Source organism: Mytilus galloprovincialis, chromosome 3 (genome assembly GCF_965363235.1).
Source record: "Mytilus galloprovincialis chromosome 3, xbMytGall1.hap1.1, whole genome shotgun sequence".
NCBI classification, from domain to species: Eukaryota; Metazoa; Mollusca; class Bivalvia; order Mytilida; family Mytilidae; genus Mytilus; species Mytilus galloprovincialis.
Genome location: NC_134840.1, coordinates 54,325,079 through 54,338,873, shown reverse-complemented (window position 1 = coordinate 54,338,873; position 13,795 = coordinate 54,325,079). Strand labels below are relative to the sequence as shown.

The 13,795-nt window shown below is 32.2% G+C and overlaps 1 protein-coding gene across 3 annotated transcripts in view; it reads left to right on the top strand.

Moving 5' to 3' along the window:
- LOC143068331 (atlastin-2-like) overlaps nucleotides 1-13,795 on the top strand; it is a 37,722-nt gene that overhangs the window by 11,181 nt on the left and 12,746 nt on the right. For all 3 annotated transcript variants that reach the window (XR_012976153.1, XM_076242288.1, XM_076242287.1), the window contains 7 exons: nucleotides 2,020-2,082; nucleotides 3,323-3,415; nucleotides 4,044-4,182; nucleotides 4,937-5,064; nucleotides 8,216-8,272; nucleotides 11,960-12,031; nucleotides 13,049-13,480. Coding sequence is in view for 2 of the 3 variants with exons in the window: in XM_076242288.1 (XP_076098403.1) it covers nucleotides 2,020-2,082; nucleotides 3,323-3,415; nucleotides 4,044-4,182; nucleotides 4,937-5,064; nucleotides 8,216-8,272; nucleotides 11,960-12,031; nucleotides 13,049-13,480 (984 nt within the window). In the remaining variant the exon portion in view is untranslated. The remainder of the gene's footprint in view (nucleotides 1-2,019; nucleotides 2,083-3,322; nucleotides 3,416-4,043; nucleotides 4,183-4,936; nucleotides 5,065-8,215; nucleotides 8,273-11,959; nucleotides 12,032-13,048; nucleotides 13,481-13,795) is intronic.

The following is a 13,795-nucleotide window of genomic DNA, read 5'->3' as shown; positions in this document are numbered from 1 at the left end:
GTAGTTTTCAAGCAATAACTTATGTTCAAGTGTATGAACCAGAAGTTTCCATACCATGAAGGGATGGTTCGTATTGACTTTGGGGGTTATGGCTCAAAATGTTTCGGAATTAGGGGCAAAAAAGGGGAAAAACTAGGTATTTCTGGTCAATAGACAATTTAGACAATTTAAAAGCAGTGTAAGGGAGGTAATTCTAAAACATTTAACATACAATGTTGGGTATGTTCGGATTTACCTCCCTTACACTACTTGTATATTATGTATAAAGAAATGTCAGGTTTTGGACTAATTGCAAAAAAGGGGGTGTGGTAGTTGTATTCAATTTTTTTTTCTTCAAATTTCTCAAATTCCAAATTTTGAAAAGTTAAAAGAAGAAACCTTTAATTGCACAATATTGGGCAATAGATTTGTAAGATCTTGACATTTGTTGTGTGTCAAAAACTCATATTATGTCAAAAATTTGATCGTAATCCAAATTCAGAGCTGTATCAAGCTTAAATGTTGTGTCCATAACTTACCCCAACTGTTCAGGGTTCGACTTCTGTGGTCGTATATAGCTGCGCCCTGCAGAGCACCTGGTTGGTTTTTTTTTTATTTAAGGACCTTTGCAATTTCACATATATCTAAACCTTGTCGCTGTAAGAATTTGTCAAGATCTATCGACAGTTTCATAAATATTCCACTGTCACAGACACTGGAAATGTGAAGGGCTGTTCACAATATTTTTTTTTATTTAAAAAAAAAGTGTTTGGCAAGGAGTTTGATCTTATACAATGTTATTGGTGGAGATATAAAAGTATAAAATATATCATTAAGTGAAATAATCTTTTTTGATAATAGTGATACATTTTAAGGTTTGTTATCCATCATTAAGGTAAGGCAAACTAATTTGTTTAGTGGTTTCCTGCTTTAAAACATAACACAATGCAGATGTAGCCTTGAATACTTCTTGCACTTGAACTATTGTCAACCTCTTAAATCTTCTTCACAATTATTGATTCAGTGTTAAAATTTAGGCGAAATATCATTCATCAGACTTAGGAAGTTCAATTTCAGGCGACCTGTAGATGTTCTCTTCTATTTTTATAGTGGATAGTTGTCTATTTGATAACCATACCGGATTTCCTCATTAGTCCTCTATCGATGAAGTTGTAGGGGACTTTAGGTTTGCACTCCGTCTGTCTCTCCATCTGTCAGTCTGGCAATTCAGTTTGATGCATTTTTTTTAATACGTGCTGAAGGTATTGATTTGATAATCGGTGTATTGTTTTATCATGACAAGTTACAGATCAATCTCGAATTTTGTTCCGGTCTGATGGTTTTATGCAGAATTATGGTCCTTGGACTAAGATAGATCGTTTTCCACACTTTTTTCTTCATGCTTGAAGATATTGAGCATGACAAGTTATAGATCAAGTTAACATTTTGTTCCAGTACAATTTATTTGTAGCCGAGAGGGGACTAAGTATTGCAATACCTTCAAAATGCTTATTTTTATATCAGTAAGTAAATGTGTGGTCTTTTTTTTTCTGACACACTGTTTATCAAAACCTTGATAATGACGAGTTGTAATGAATCAGTATTTTTTAGATACTTTTATAAAATTTAATATGTCTAATGAACATTTAAAATTTGGATCAAATATTTATCCGTCATTCCTGTAACTTAACAGAATGGCTTCATATTTGATCAGCTGTTTTACAGTGATCATGGTAACATGAGTACTTTTCCAATCAATCGGGTTCCTACTTTCTGTTTTTGACATTTCAAAACAAGAGTGGGGCTAAATTAAGCACTACAACACATTTATTCTTAAGGTGTTTGACATTAATTATCTTAATATTAACTATTTGCTGTTCTTGAAAAATTAAATCATCATCTTTAACATTTATGCTTGGCTTTCTCATTTTCAGTCATGCATTGAGGCAGAAGTTTTAGCTTTTAATACGGTTCTTTTGAATTGTTGCAACCTTTTCTTAGAAACATTATTTAATATATCAATCTTATTTGTATTGACAGCTGTTTACAGAGTATGGAAGACTTGCTCTAGAAGCAAACGACAATATATCAAAACCATTTCAGGTATGTTCTAAATATTCTACATAATAACCCCTCTTTAAGAAATATCTAAGCTTAAGGGAGTTGGCTTGTCAGTTTCAAAGTAATTAACTTTTTAAAACACTAGTTTATATTGATAGGGGATTAATAAAGGAATCAAAAGTGCAAAATATATATAGGTCACCGTGCTCGTTTTCGAGATATTAGCCATTGAAATTTTGGCGGGAAAATGCTCTCTGTTGATTTTTCATAACTTTATCATTGACAAGTTTAAGTCCTCAAAAACTATTAAAAAATAATTAAAATTTTATAAGACTTTAACATACAGCTTATCATTATACATGTAAAAGAATTATAAAAAGAAAAATGGGGGTTAATGGACAAAATTTGTTAAGGCATTTAAATGGATAAAACCAGAGGATTCCGAAAATCTGACCAAAATTTCAAAACATGACAAGCGAACTTCCTTAAGGATGTTCCTCATCAACATCTTATCTTGGTGATATTGTAGCAGATAAACTCCTTCTCATTTGATAAACGATCTATAATCTATAATTCTCCAATGGCAGTGGCTTGTTATGTCTTATCCCACATCTACATGTTATCTCTTGTTATACTCAAAGGAGAGTGATATCAGTAAGTGATACTTAAAAAGCATTACTTTTACTGGCATATCTTGAAATATGTTACAAAATTGTAACATTTCCATTTGCTATTAGTTAGGTCATTTTCTACCCCTTGGCAACACAGATTTGTCAAAGTATTCTTTTAGTTAAATTTAATTCCATTCTGAAGCATCCTAAAAGCTTGAAACTGTGTAATGTAAGTGGCAGTCTACTTTCCTGACACATATTTTCAAAGCTGTAAGCTAAGATGTACTTATATTTGTAATGAAGATTTCAAAATTGAAATTGATTAAACCAGAAGTTTCTTTTAAACACAAAGGCAATTTACTGTTAAATAGGTTTTTGTGTACCTGGTAAACATATTTTTGTTCAAAATGACAAATGGATCAGACACTTTTAAATAATGGGTTTCACTACTCTGAGAATTTGATAACGCTTGATATCAACTCTTGTTGTTTTTATTTAAATTATAATAATATATCTCACTTTTATTATTAAATTGAAATTAAATAAATGTATGTTTTTTCCTTAACATAAAACACTTGTTCTTAAAGTTAATATAAAGATGCTTTGCTAGTGCAATGTTTAAGTCTATATAGTTTATTGTATGTTTTTTTTTTTTTTTTTTGTATTATCAGTGTTTAGAATTTTTGGTGAGGGACTGGAGTTTCCCCTATGAGGCAGATTATGGGGCTGCTGGTGGAAGAAAAATACTTGAAAGGAGATTGCAGGTGAGAAATTGATTTATCTCTAAATAAAAACTAATGATTAAAACAAGAAGAAAGTTGAAAACAGTATGCAATAAAAGTTGTCAAAGTACTTTTTAGTGAGGTATGAGTTATGTTTCAATGCAACTACTATCATTTTCTAAAGATTGACATTCCAGTATCATGTTCAAATTTACCTAGAGATTGAAAAAGATAATAGCATTATCATTTTTCAAAATTGAGTGAAACTTCTTTCCAAGAATGGTTTATGTTATTATATACATTTATTTATGATATTATTGGTATAGTTTCTTTATCAGTTATCATTCATGTTTGCCTCAACCAAATGTTATGAAACTTATACACAATGCTTATTACCACTAAAGACCTATCAAGTTCAATTTGGGTGGTGTCACTTTCACCATTCTAGAGTTATGTCCCTTTATAAATAGAAAAAAAAATGCTGAACTTTCTGTATATTTATTAGCAGGGGAATCTTTGTCTCATGGGCACTTTTATCTATATATACAGAGATTAAGAAATTGATTAAGTATAAATAACTAACAATTTAAAAACATCTGTCCTTGGTACCTACATGTAACATGTGTTAATAGCCTAAACAGTGTGACAATTAAATCCCATCTTGTTTCAGATTTCAGATAAGCAACATAATGAGTTGCAACAGTTGAGATCGCACATAAAATCCTGTTTTGAAAATATTGGTTGTTTCTTAATGCCACATCCTGGTCTTAAAGTTGCCACAAATCCTAAATTTGATGGGAGACTGAAAGGTAAGACTAGAGTACAGATTGATGTCAAATGGTGAAAATGAAAAAAATACCACCTATTCTTTACTTTTCTTTTCATATTAGAGATTACGTAGTGGATGTTATATTCATATTTGATTAAATGAGATTTTTTATGAAACTTTGCAAATTAATTAATGAATGACATGTTACTTATGATATGAGGCTGTGTGTTATAATCAAGTTAGTACTTGCATGTTCTCAATATTTACTGGTCCAAAACTATTAAAAATTACCAAAATCTAAGTAATTTTTCAAGAAATGCATAGAAAAACTCTTTCTTTGACATCACACCTTCATTTATTGTGACCTCATGGCTATAAATTACTTTTCTATTTAGCAGTTCTTCAACTTCAAAACAGATGAAAATGTAAACCTTATAATTTCCAACTTATTTCACCCAGTCCTTTAGGGATTATTGGAAAGCATACAACAGTTTTCATTGATTTATGTATACTGTAAACCAAATTATTTTAGTGGATACTATATTTGGCATTCAGTCATTTCATGCTAATTTCACGGCAATTTAATTTTGCTATTTTCAAATTTACCTGCTGTAATTTAATAAGGAAAGATCTAACTTTTACAAATTTGCGACATTTATATTCGCGTTATTTTCCTACTTGTGAATGTCCCATAAATAAATTGCTCACAAAAATTAGTTGAATTTCAGTATTTTATAATTAAGCCTTCTATCTAATTGAATATAGTTTTCTTAAATGTTTCCCTTTCATTATAGATATTGAACCAGATTTTAAAGACAAACTTCAGATATTAGTGCCATTGCTCTTGGATGAAGATAACTTGAAAATAAAAGAAATGAATGGACAAAAGATTACCTGTAGAGAACTTGTAGAATATTTCAAGGTAATCTTCAATTCTTGAGGACCTCAGTGGTTGAATGGTTTAAATAGTTTATCTATAGCAATCACAAGTCTGTGACACCACTGAGGTTATGAGTTCAAACTCTGCATGTAAAAAGGTGTGTTCCACTTTGTTGACTAGGATTGTTAGTTTTCCTGCTGAAGGTTGGTGGTTTTCTCCATTCACTCAAGCTTTCTTAACCAGTACAAAGTGGATGTCATGATGTAGCCAATAGTGCTAAACACCATCAATCAATAAATTATTGATTCTAAATGGTTAATTATTTGTTGTAGTTGGCCTTAAGGTGAGAGGTACGTAAATGAACGCCTCTAGTGGAAAACGGGAAAATCAACGTTTGTTGCTATGGGAGTTATCTCCCGTACACCAGAAAAACTATTTTCAAGATGTCGGAATATATTCCGCCTCTTCGGAATAATGGTCAATTTGGTGGAAGAGTATTGAATGCATCTCATCAAAATGTAGCAACAAATGAAGAATGTAAAATAAAATATCTTGTAACAGTTAATAGTGCTTCCCTCCAATGAAAATGAAAGAAACTTGGCATGTGTCGTGATGGCCGGAGAGTGATTGAGTTGGGTGTACTTAAAATTGATCCGTACTCGTTGACCAACTTCAAGTTCTATAAAACTGTTTAAAGTACAAAGAATGGGTCTCGGAAGTATTTTGTTTATTCTTTGGGGTAACTGTCCATACATTAACTTACTATACGCTGGTATAAATCGGCACAGACCAGAGACTTAACTTGAAAATCGGGAATGTTGATATGGGACGTGAAAACGGAATGCAGTATTGATAAGAATATCATTAACATGTACATGCATTACACATAGAATGCTAGGATGCATCGACACAAAAAAGAGATTAATACTTATATTCTTGATTTGATATTCCTGTTATGACTGTAATATGACCCTTATTTTTTCTCATCACAATATAATTACATAAACCTTTCTTTACAGTGCTTTCTTTCACGTCCACGATATGGTCTATAAATAGAATTTGAAAATGAAAGTACTAGTACTATTTTAAAAAAATAATTTATAGTTAAAATTATTGAAAAGCAAAAGAATTTTATTGCTGCTTGTGTGACATGAAATTTGTGAAATACTAGTATAAAGTCGGAAATTACTTCAGACGGGTAAGCAAGAGAAAGGGACAATACACATGAACGAGAATCGGAATGGGGATGAGGCCTTATGCAAGTACAAATGGGAATAAAACTGTCTTTCAAAATGAACGAACATTAAAAATAAATGTTACACGTTGCTTTTCACTACAAGCTTTCCAACATGAAAAAGCGGCAAGGGAAAAATAGAGATCCGCTGACTGAAAATTACTCTTTAGCGCCACTTCATAAATAAAATAATTAGCAAAGTACATATATTATACTGAAGATTTAAAAAAAGTCTGCGTGCATCAATAAATTCATTTTAAAATGCGCAAAATTTCAGAACTACAGTTATTTCGATTTCAGTTGATACTGTTTGTATACATGTGCAAATGCTGCTATAAAAAAAAAGAAAATTAATATAGTTTTAATTTTTGCTATACGTATTTCTTTTAAATTTTCGCAAAACTTAAAATATTAAAAAAGTATGAACAGGAATTTTGTTGGCATAAATTACGAGGTAAATAATGCTGTTGCCGATTTCCAATCGCTGCATGCAGCTTTTCTATTCAGTACATTGTTAGCTTGATCATTACAGCTCACAAAATCTAGACTGGATACATTTATCTGAACGTCGCACAATGTGTGTTCAAAGTCCATGATGAACAATTACAAACAACACATAGCTGAGTGGGGGATAGAGCAGATTGGTACCCAGAGAAAACATTGTCAACCGCGGCGAAGCAGAAAAAAAAAAAAAAACACAAACAAAAGATGAATAAGTTGGAATTTATATACAACGGTGGAAAAAAGTAAGGATAATATTCAACAAACTTTGAAATATTCTTTTTGTTTGTCTTTTGCCTATAATTAACATTTATCCCACATTTCCTTTTGTGTCATATTAAACACAAGTTTGCAAATGACCAGTGCTATTTGGATCGAAGTATGTGTTCATGTTTGTGTTGTGTTCTCGTGCCATTGAAACATTATTTTAAATATTTCATATGCATGACCCCCTGCAACTATCGGGGGAATAAAAGTATACTGTTGTGTTTTTCTTTATGCACCTGTCGTAGCGGAGGGGGCATTACATTTAACACTTGTCCGTCCGTCGTACCGTCCAAAATTGATTTCTGTTCTCAAACTTCAGTAACATTATATGCAAGCAGGAGCATCATCTGTGTCCCAAGGAAATATTTCCCCATTTAGTATGTTTTCAGCTTATTAGGTTCAATTTACCGTTGCGCGTTATATTTTGCCTTCCTTATTGTGAAGCAGTAAAATTGTGGTCGAAAATGTGAATATTGAATGTATATCGTCATTCGGAGATTCTATTTTAATGACAGATCTTTTATCGTTTTTTTTTTAAATAAGAGGTATTCAATATCCTTTTACAAACAGGATGATATGCTCTATAGCGCATTTGAATAGCCAAATAAATTATAATGAATAATATAAGTCGTTGTATTAGCCTTGACGTTGCGTAATCTTTTCGGCGACGTCGTGGGTTTTCTCTCTTTTCCCGTCAGCAACACGCTTTCAACGGCTGATATATAAAAAGGGAGTTCGGTAACCCCATGAAAATTATATATCAAAATAAAGGAAAATAATACCTTAAAAACATTTGATTTTTATAGAAAAATCGTAGGATTGATTTAAACTGCAGATGAACTAAAACTTGAAATTTCGAATTTTTTGTTTAAATTTGACGTTATGTCTATGTACTTTATGTTGTTTCCTTACCATCTCCAGATGTCTGGAACTCGGAAATTAGATCGGTGACCAACTTAAATTTTTCGATTTTTCATTTTCTTTTAATAAGTTCTATGTGCATGCAATTTCTTTTAACAATCACAGGACAAGCCATTTACGTACCTGTTACCTTAAGTCAAAGTACAAAAAAAAACATGATTATATGAATGTAAAATTGAGAACTTGAGAGGAATAGAGGTCTTAAAAGCAGGTTTTTATCTCTAATATTGGCCACTTCTTTATTATTCTATTCTTTTAATATCTTTTCAGGCTTATATCAAAATTTATCAAGGAGAAGAATTACCAGAGCCCAAATCTATGTTGCTGGTAAGTATACAAAGATTGAAAACAATATGGTAATGTAAAGGATGGATTCATATTCTATTTCGGAAAGCTTTACAAAGTTAATCATAAATATTAATGATGGCAAGGAGTACTCGAGTACTTGAGAACACTTTTAGTACTCAGATACTCGCTTGCCTTTTAGAATCATATATATTTCCCCTGACTTAACCCTTTCAACGCTACACAAAAAAATAGAAAAATGGCTGCTGCTGCTGCATTTTTTTAGCTCACCTGGCCTAAAAGGCCATGTGAGCTTTTCTCATCACTTGGCGTCCGTCGTCGTCGTCGTCGTCGTTGTCTGTCGTCGTTAACAATTTTTCAAACATCTTCTCCTCTGAAACTACTGAATAGATTTGAATGAAACTTAAAATGATTGTTCCTTAGATTATCCTGCACAAAGTGTGTGCTTCGATTTTTGATCCGTCAAAAAACATGGCCGCTATTACTTAAAATAGAACATAGGGGTCAAATGCAGTTTTTGGCTTATATCTCAAAAACGGAAGCATTTAGAGCAAATCTGACATGGGGTAAAAATGTTCATTAGGTCAAGATCTATCAGCCCAGAAATTTTCAGACGAATCAAACAAACCATTGTTGGGTTGCTGCCACTTAATTGGTAATTTTAAGGAAATTTTGCAGTTTTTGGTCATTATCTTGAATATCATTATAGATGAAGATAAACTGTAAACAGCAAAAATGATCAGCAAAGTAAGATCTACAAATAGGTTAATATGACCAAAATTGTCAATTGACCCCTTAAGGGGTAAATGTTCTTTAATGACAATTTTTCACAATTTGTTCATCATATTTGCTAACTTTAAAAAATCTTCTCCTCTGAAACTACTGAATGGATTTGGATGAAACTTAGCATGATAGTTCCTTAGATTATCCTGCACAAAGTGTGTGCTTCGATTTTTGATCCGTCAAAAAACATGGCCGCCCTTACTTTAAATAGAACATAGGGGTCAAATGCAGTTTTTGGCTTATATCTCAAAAACGAAAGCATTTAGAGCAAATCTGACATGGGGTAAAAATGTTCATAAGGTCAAGATCTATCAGCCCTGAAATTTTCAGACGAATCAAACAAACCATTGTTGGGTTGCTGCCACTTAATTGGTAATTTTAAGGAAATTTTGCAGTTTTTGGTCATTATGTTGAATATCATTATAGATAAAGATAAACTGTAAACAGCAAAAATGATCAGCAAAGTAAGATCTACAAATAAGTTAAATATGACCAAAATTGTCAATTGACCCCTTAAGGGGTTCTTGTCCTTTAATGACAATTTTTTCACAATTTGTTCATCATATTTGCGAACTTTAAAAAATCTTCTCCTCTAAAACTACTCAACCAAATTCAACCAAACTTCAACTGAATGATCAGTAGGGTGTATAAAATAAAGTTTGTGTTTTATTTTCTATTTTGTCTAAAACAAAATCACATAAAATTGGCTAAAAATCTAAATTTTTTTTTTTGAGACTCGAAAAATCAATATGGGAGGGGATGAGAATTGAGGATTTTTTATTGTGGCCATATTTTAACACACTAATACTATGGTACTGAGGTAATCTTCATAGTCAATGTTTCTTAGTTAAGGGGTTCAAAGTTTAACAATGTCCAACATAATCTACCTACCTATTCTCTACCTAGCAGGGTAAAATTTTATTTTAGAAAAAGATGTATAGTAAGTACATGTATACAAGTTTTTTCTCTTAATAAATGATTAGTTAAAAATATTGTCTTGATCATTTTTGTCGAGCCTGCAACTTTTGTTGCAGTTAGCTTGATATAGGGATAGTGATCCGGCGGCAGAATTGAATAACTATATTTGGTACGTGCGTTCCTTGCAAGGTCCTCATGCCTGTCGGACAGTTTTCACTTGACCTCGACCTCATTTCATGGATCAGTGAACAATGTTAAATTTTCGTGGTCAAGTCCATATCTCAGATACTATAAGCAATAAGTCTAGTAGATTTGGTGTATAGAAGAACTGTAAAGTGTACATGTCCAACTGGCAGGTGTCATCTCACCTTGACCTCATTTTCATGGTTCAGTGGTTATAGTTAAGTTTTTGTGTTTTGGTCTGTTTTTCTTATACTATATGCAATAGGTCTACTAAAATTGGTGTATAGAATGATTGTAAGGTGTACATGTCTAGCTGACAGGTGTCATCTAACCTTGACCTCATTTTCATAATTCAGTGGTCAAAGTTAACTTTTTTAGTTTTGGTCTATTTTTTAAATACTTTATGCATTAGGTCAACTATATTTGGTGTATGAAAATATTTTATGATCTATATGTCGGTTACGCAGGTTTTATTTGAACTTGACCTCATTTTCACAGTCCATTGCTAAGTTTTAAGTGTTTGTGTTTTGGTCTCATTTTCTTTATTTATAAACAGTAAGTCATATATATTTGTAATATTGAAGAATTGTTAGCTGTACATGTTTGCCTGGCATGGTTCAATATGTTCAATAAGGCATTGTTTACCAGGTGAGCGATTCAGGCTCTTGAGAGCCTCTTGTTTGTGTTCATTCTTTAGAACAGTATATTTCTTTTCAGACTGCTTTTTTGTAATAAGAGATACAGAGAAAGTTATTGCATGAAAAATGCTCAGAAGAGCATGAACTGTAATGTTAGGCAATTATTTCAGTGAAAATTTTATCAGGTTACCTGCATTTTCAGGTAATTAACAGGTAAAAGGTGTAATTTATTACATTTGTGTTTAATTTTGAATAAAAACTACTTTTCGACTTCATTTATTTTGTTATTTTATCTGCCATATAATAAAGAAGACACCAATTGCTCGATTCCATAGTGTATTGCACCGTACACAACGAATTATGTAATCGTGGCACAAATAAGTGGCTCCTTCCTCAAAGTTTTCAGTCAACCTCCTTTTCCCCCCTTTTTCTACGTCTCATAATGATCGATCAAATCATATTTCCCACACGAATTAAATGTAATAAACACATTGAGGTAAAAGGAAACCTTTTAACTACCGGTAATCCTCGTTTTCAGTTTCGCTATAGAAATGCTGAAATATTTCCAGCTTCGTTTCCGATTTCCGCCATTTGTATTTGTCAAAATATTTGTTTTTATTTTCTTTCTCTTTTCCTTCTACTGCATGATTTTACTTTAAAAATTGCCGGGATTTCAAGCGCAAATGAGACCTTGTATATCCTCAATTCATCTGAGGAAAAATTAGAGAGGATCCGAATGAAAACCAAATGGTTTAAGAGTCCTGATGAAAAATCCATTGTCATTGTGGCATATGCCGCGAATAACAGTGGCAGACGGCGTACATAATCGCGGCATATGCCGTGTATAGCGTTGAAAGGGTTAAGTTCCCTTTGGAATATCCTTCAAAATACTAATGAAAATAATATCTATTCACATGTAAATTCATGGAGATATGTAGCGATGTCAATATATTATACATTGTAATTAAGTTTTGAAAGGTAATTACCAAAATACCACATCCCAACAAAAATCAAAACTTTTCACTGGATGTTAAAGATTTAAACGAGTACTCAACACCTGTGTTCATATTGCATAACATGTCCTGAATATTGTTTATTGTTGATTGCTTGTTGGATGTTCAAATAAACATTTATATATCTTCCAAATATCTGTGTAAACTATTCATATGCATTATTTATTACTTAGGCAACAGCAGAGGCCAATAATCTAGCAGCTGTTTCAAGTTCAAAGAGTCGGTATACCAAAGAAATGGAAAAGGTAGGAAGGAGAATGACTAAATACTGAAGGAAAAAAATGCTACCTTAGTAGACCACTTGATAAAATGTAAAAATGTATAAACCAAATCAAAGAGTGGGTGGTACACTGCAATGATCTTTACTGCCTGTCTTTGGTTATGTTTTCCTTAGGATCTATATAAGGATCAATTTGATATTTTGCTTTGAACTTCTACGATGGTCAGTTGTACTGGTGAAAGAGATTTTGAGATCTGCCAGGAAATCATTTCCTGTATGTTGTATCAATGTGCTAAGGTTGAGTTTGATTTTTTCTATAAAGATTAGAATTTATCAGTCATTTTTGGTCAATTCTATATTTATACCCCCGCTTTAAAAAAGGGGGGGTATACTGTTTTACCTCTGTCTGTCCTTCTGTCAGTCCGTCAGTCAGTCCGTCCGTCCCATGAATATTTTTCGTCGCATTTTTCTCAGGAACTACAATACAAGGATTTCTGAAATTTGGTTTCAGGGTTTATCTAAGTCAGCTATACCGTGTGATGCGTTTTCAGATTGATCACTTGACAACTTCCTGTTTACCGAACACTTGTATGATTTTACACATGATAGTCAAGTTGAAAATTTTCGTCACATTTTTCTCAGGAACTACAATACAAGGATTTCTGAAATTTGGTTTCAGGATTTATATAAGTCAGCTATACCGTTCGATGCGTTTTCAGATTCATCACTCGACAACTTCCTGTTTACCGAACACTTGCATATTTTTACACTATTAATATTATCCACTTGCGGCAGGGGTATCATCAGTGAGCAGTAGCTCTCAGTTTCACTTGTTTCATTCATATTTTACATGAAAAAAGTTTTCTGTACAAAACAATAACATAAACTTAATGAAGGAATATTTTAAAATCTTATTCCTATAACTGATTTAACCAGCTTAAGATTTAGACATACATGTTTTATTGTTTTCACTGTCCAGATAATGTAACTCATTAATTTCTGTAAAATATAATTTTTCTGATTATGGCCTACATTGTTTTAGATATGTGGTGGTGACAAACCTTACTTACATCCAGAGCAGCTAGAACGAGAACATATTAGATGCCTTACTATTGCCATGGATTTGTTTGACGACACCAGGAAAATGGGTGGCAAGGAATTTAGTTCAATATATAAAGAACAATTACAGAAAGACATTGAAGAGGCCAATGATAACTTTAAAAGTCATAATGAAGGAAAAAATATTTTCAGTTCTGCACGGACACCAGCTGTGTTGTTCTCTGTGATGGCAATTGCATATTTTCTGTCAGGATTTTTTGGAATTATAGGAATAGAATCATTTGCCAGCCTGATGAACTGGGCCCTTGGAATTTTCTTGATTCTGTTGATAACATGGATATATTGTAGATACAGCGGAGATCATGCATCGATAGGACAACATATTGACCAAGTTGCCAATGTTATTTGGGACAAGGTAGATTGTTTTGTTACTACTGTAAATTTTTGTTGTAAAATTCTCTAAACATGTAACATAACACTATGGTTAATAACTTAGGTATAAGAACTGTCACCCTGATTTTGAGACCAAAAAATTTTTAAAATCTATCAAATCAAAATATATTATATTAACTAGTGAGTTTGAAGATCTTGAAGTTCTTTCTTTATGTTTCTTAAGACTTCTTTATGTTGTTTATGACCCTATTTACAATAAACAACTTCATTTAGATGAAATAGATATAAGATATGGTAAAAGTGCCAAAGAGACAATTCTCCATCCAAGTCATAATTT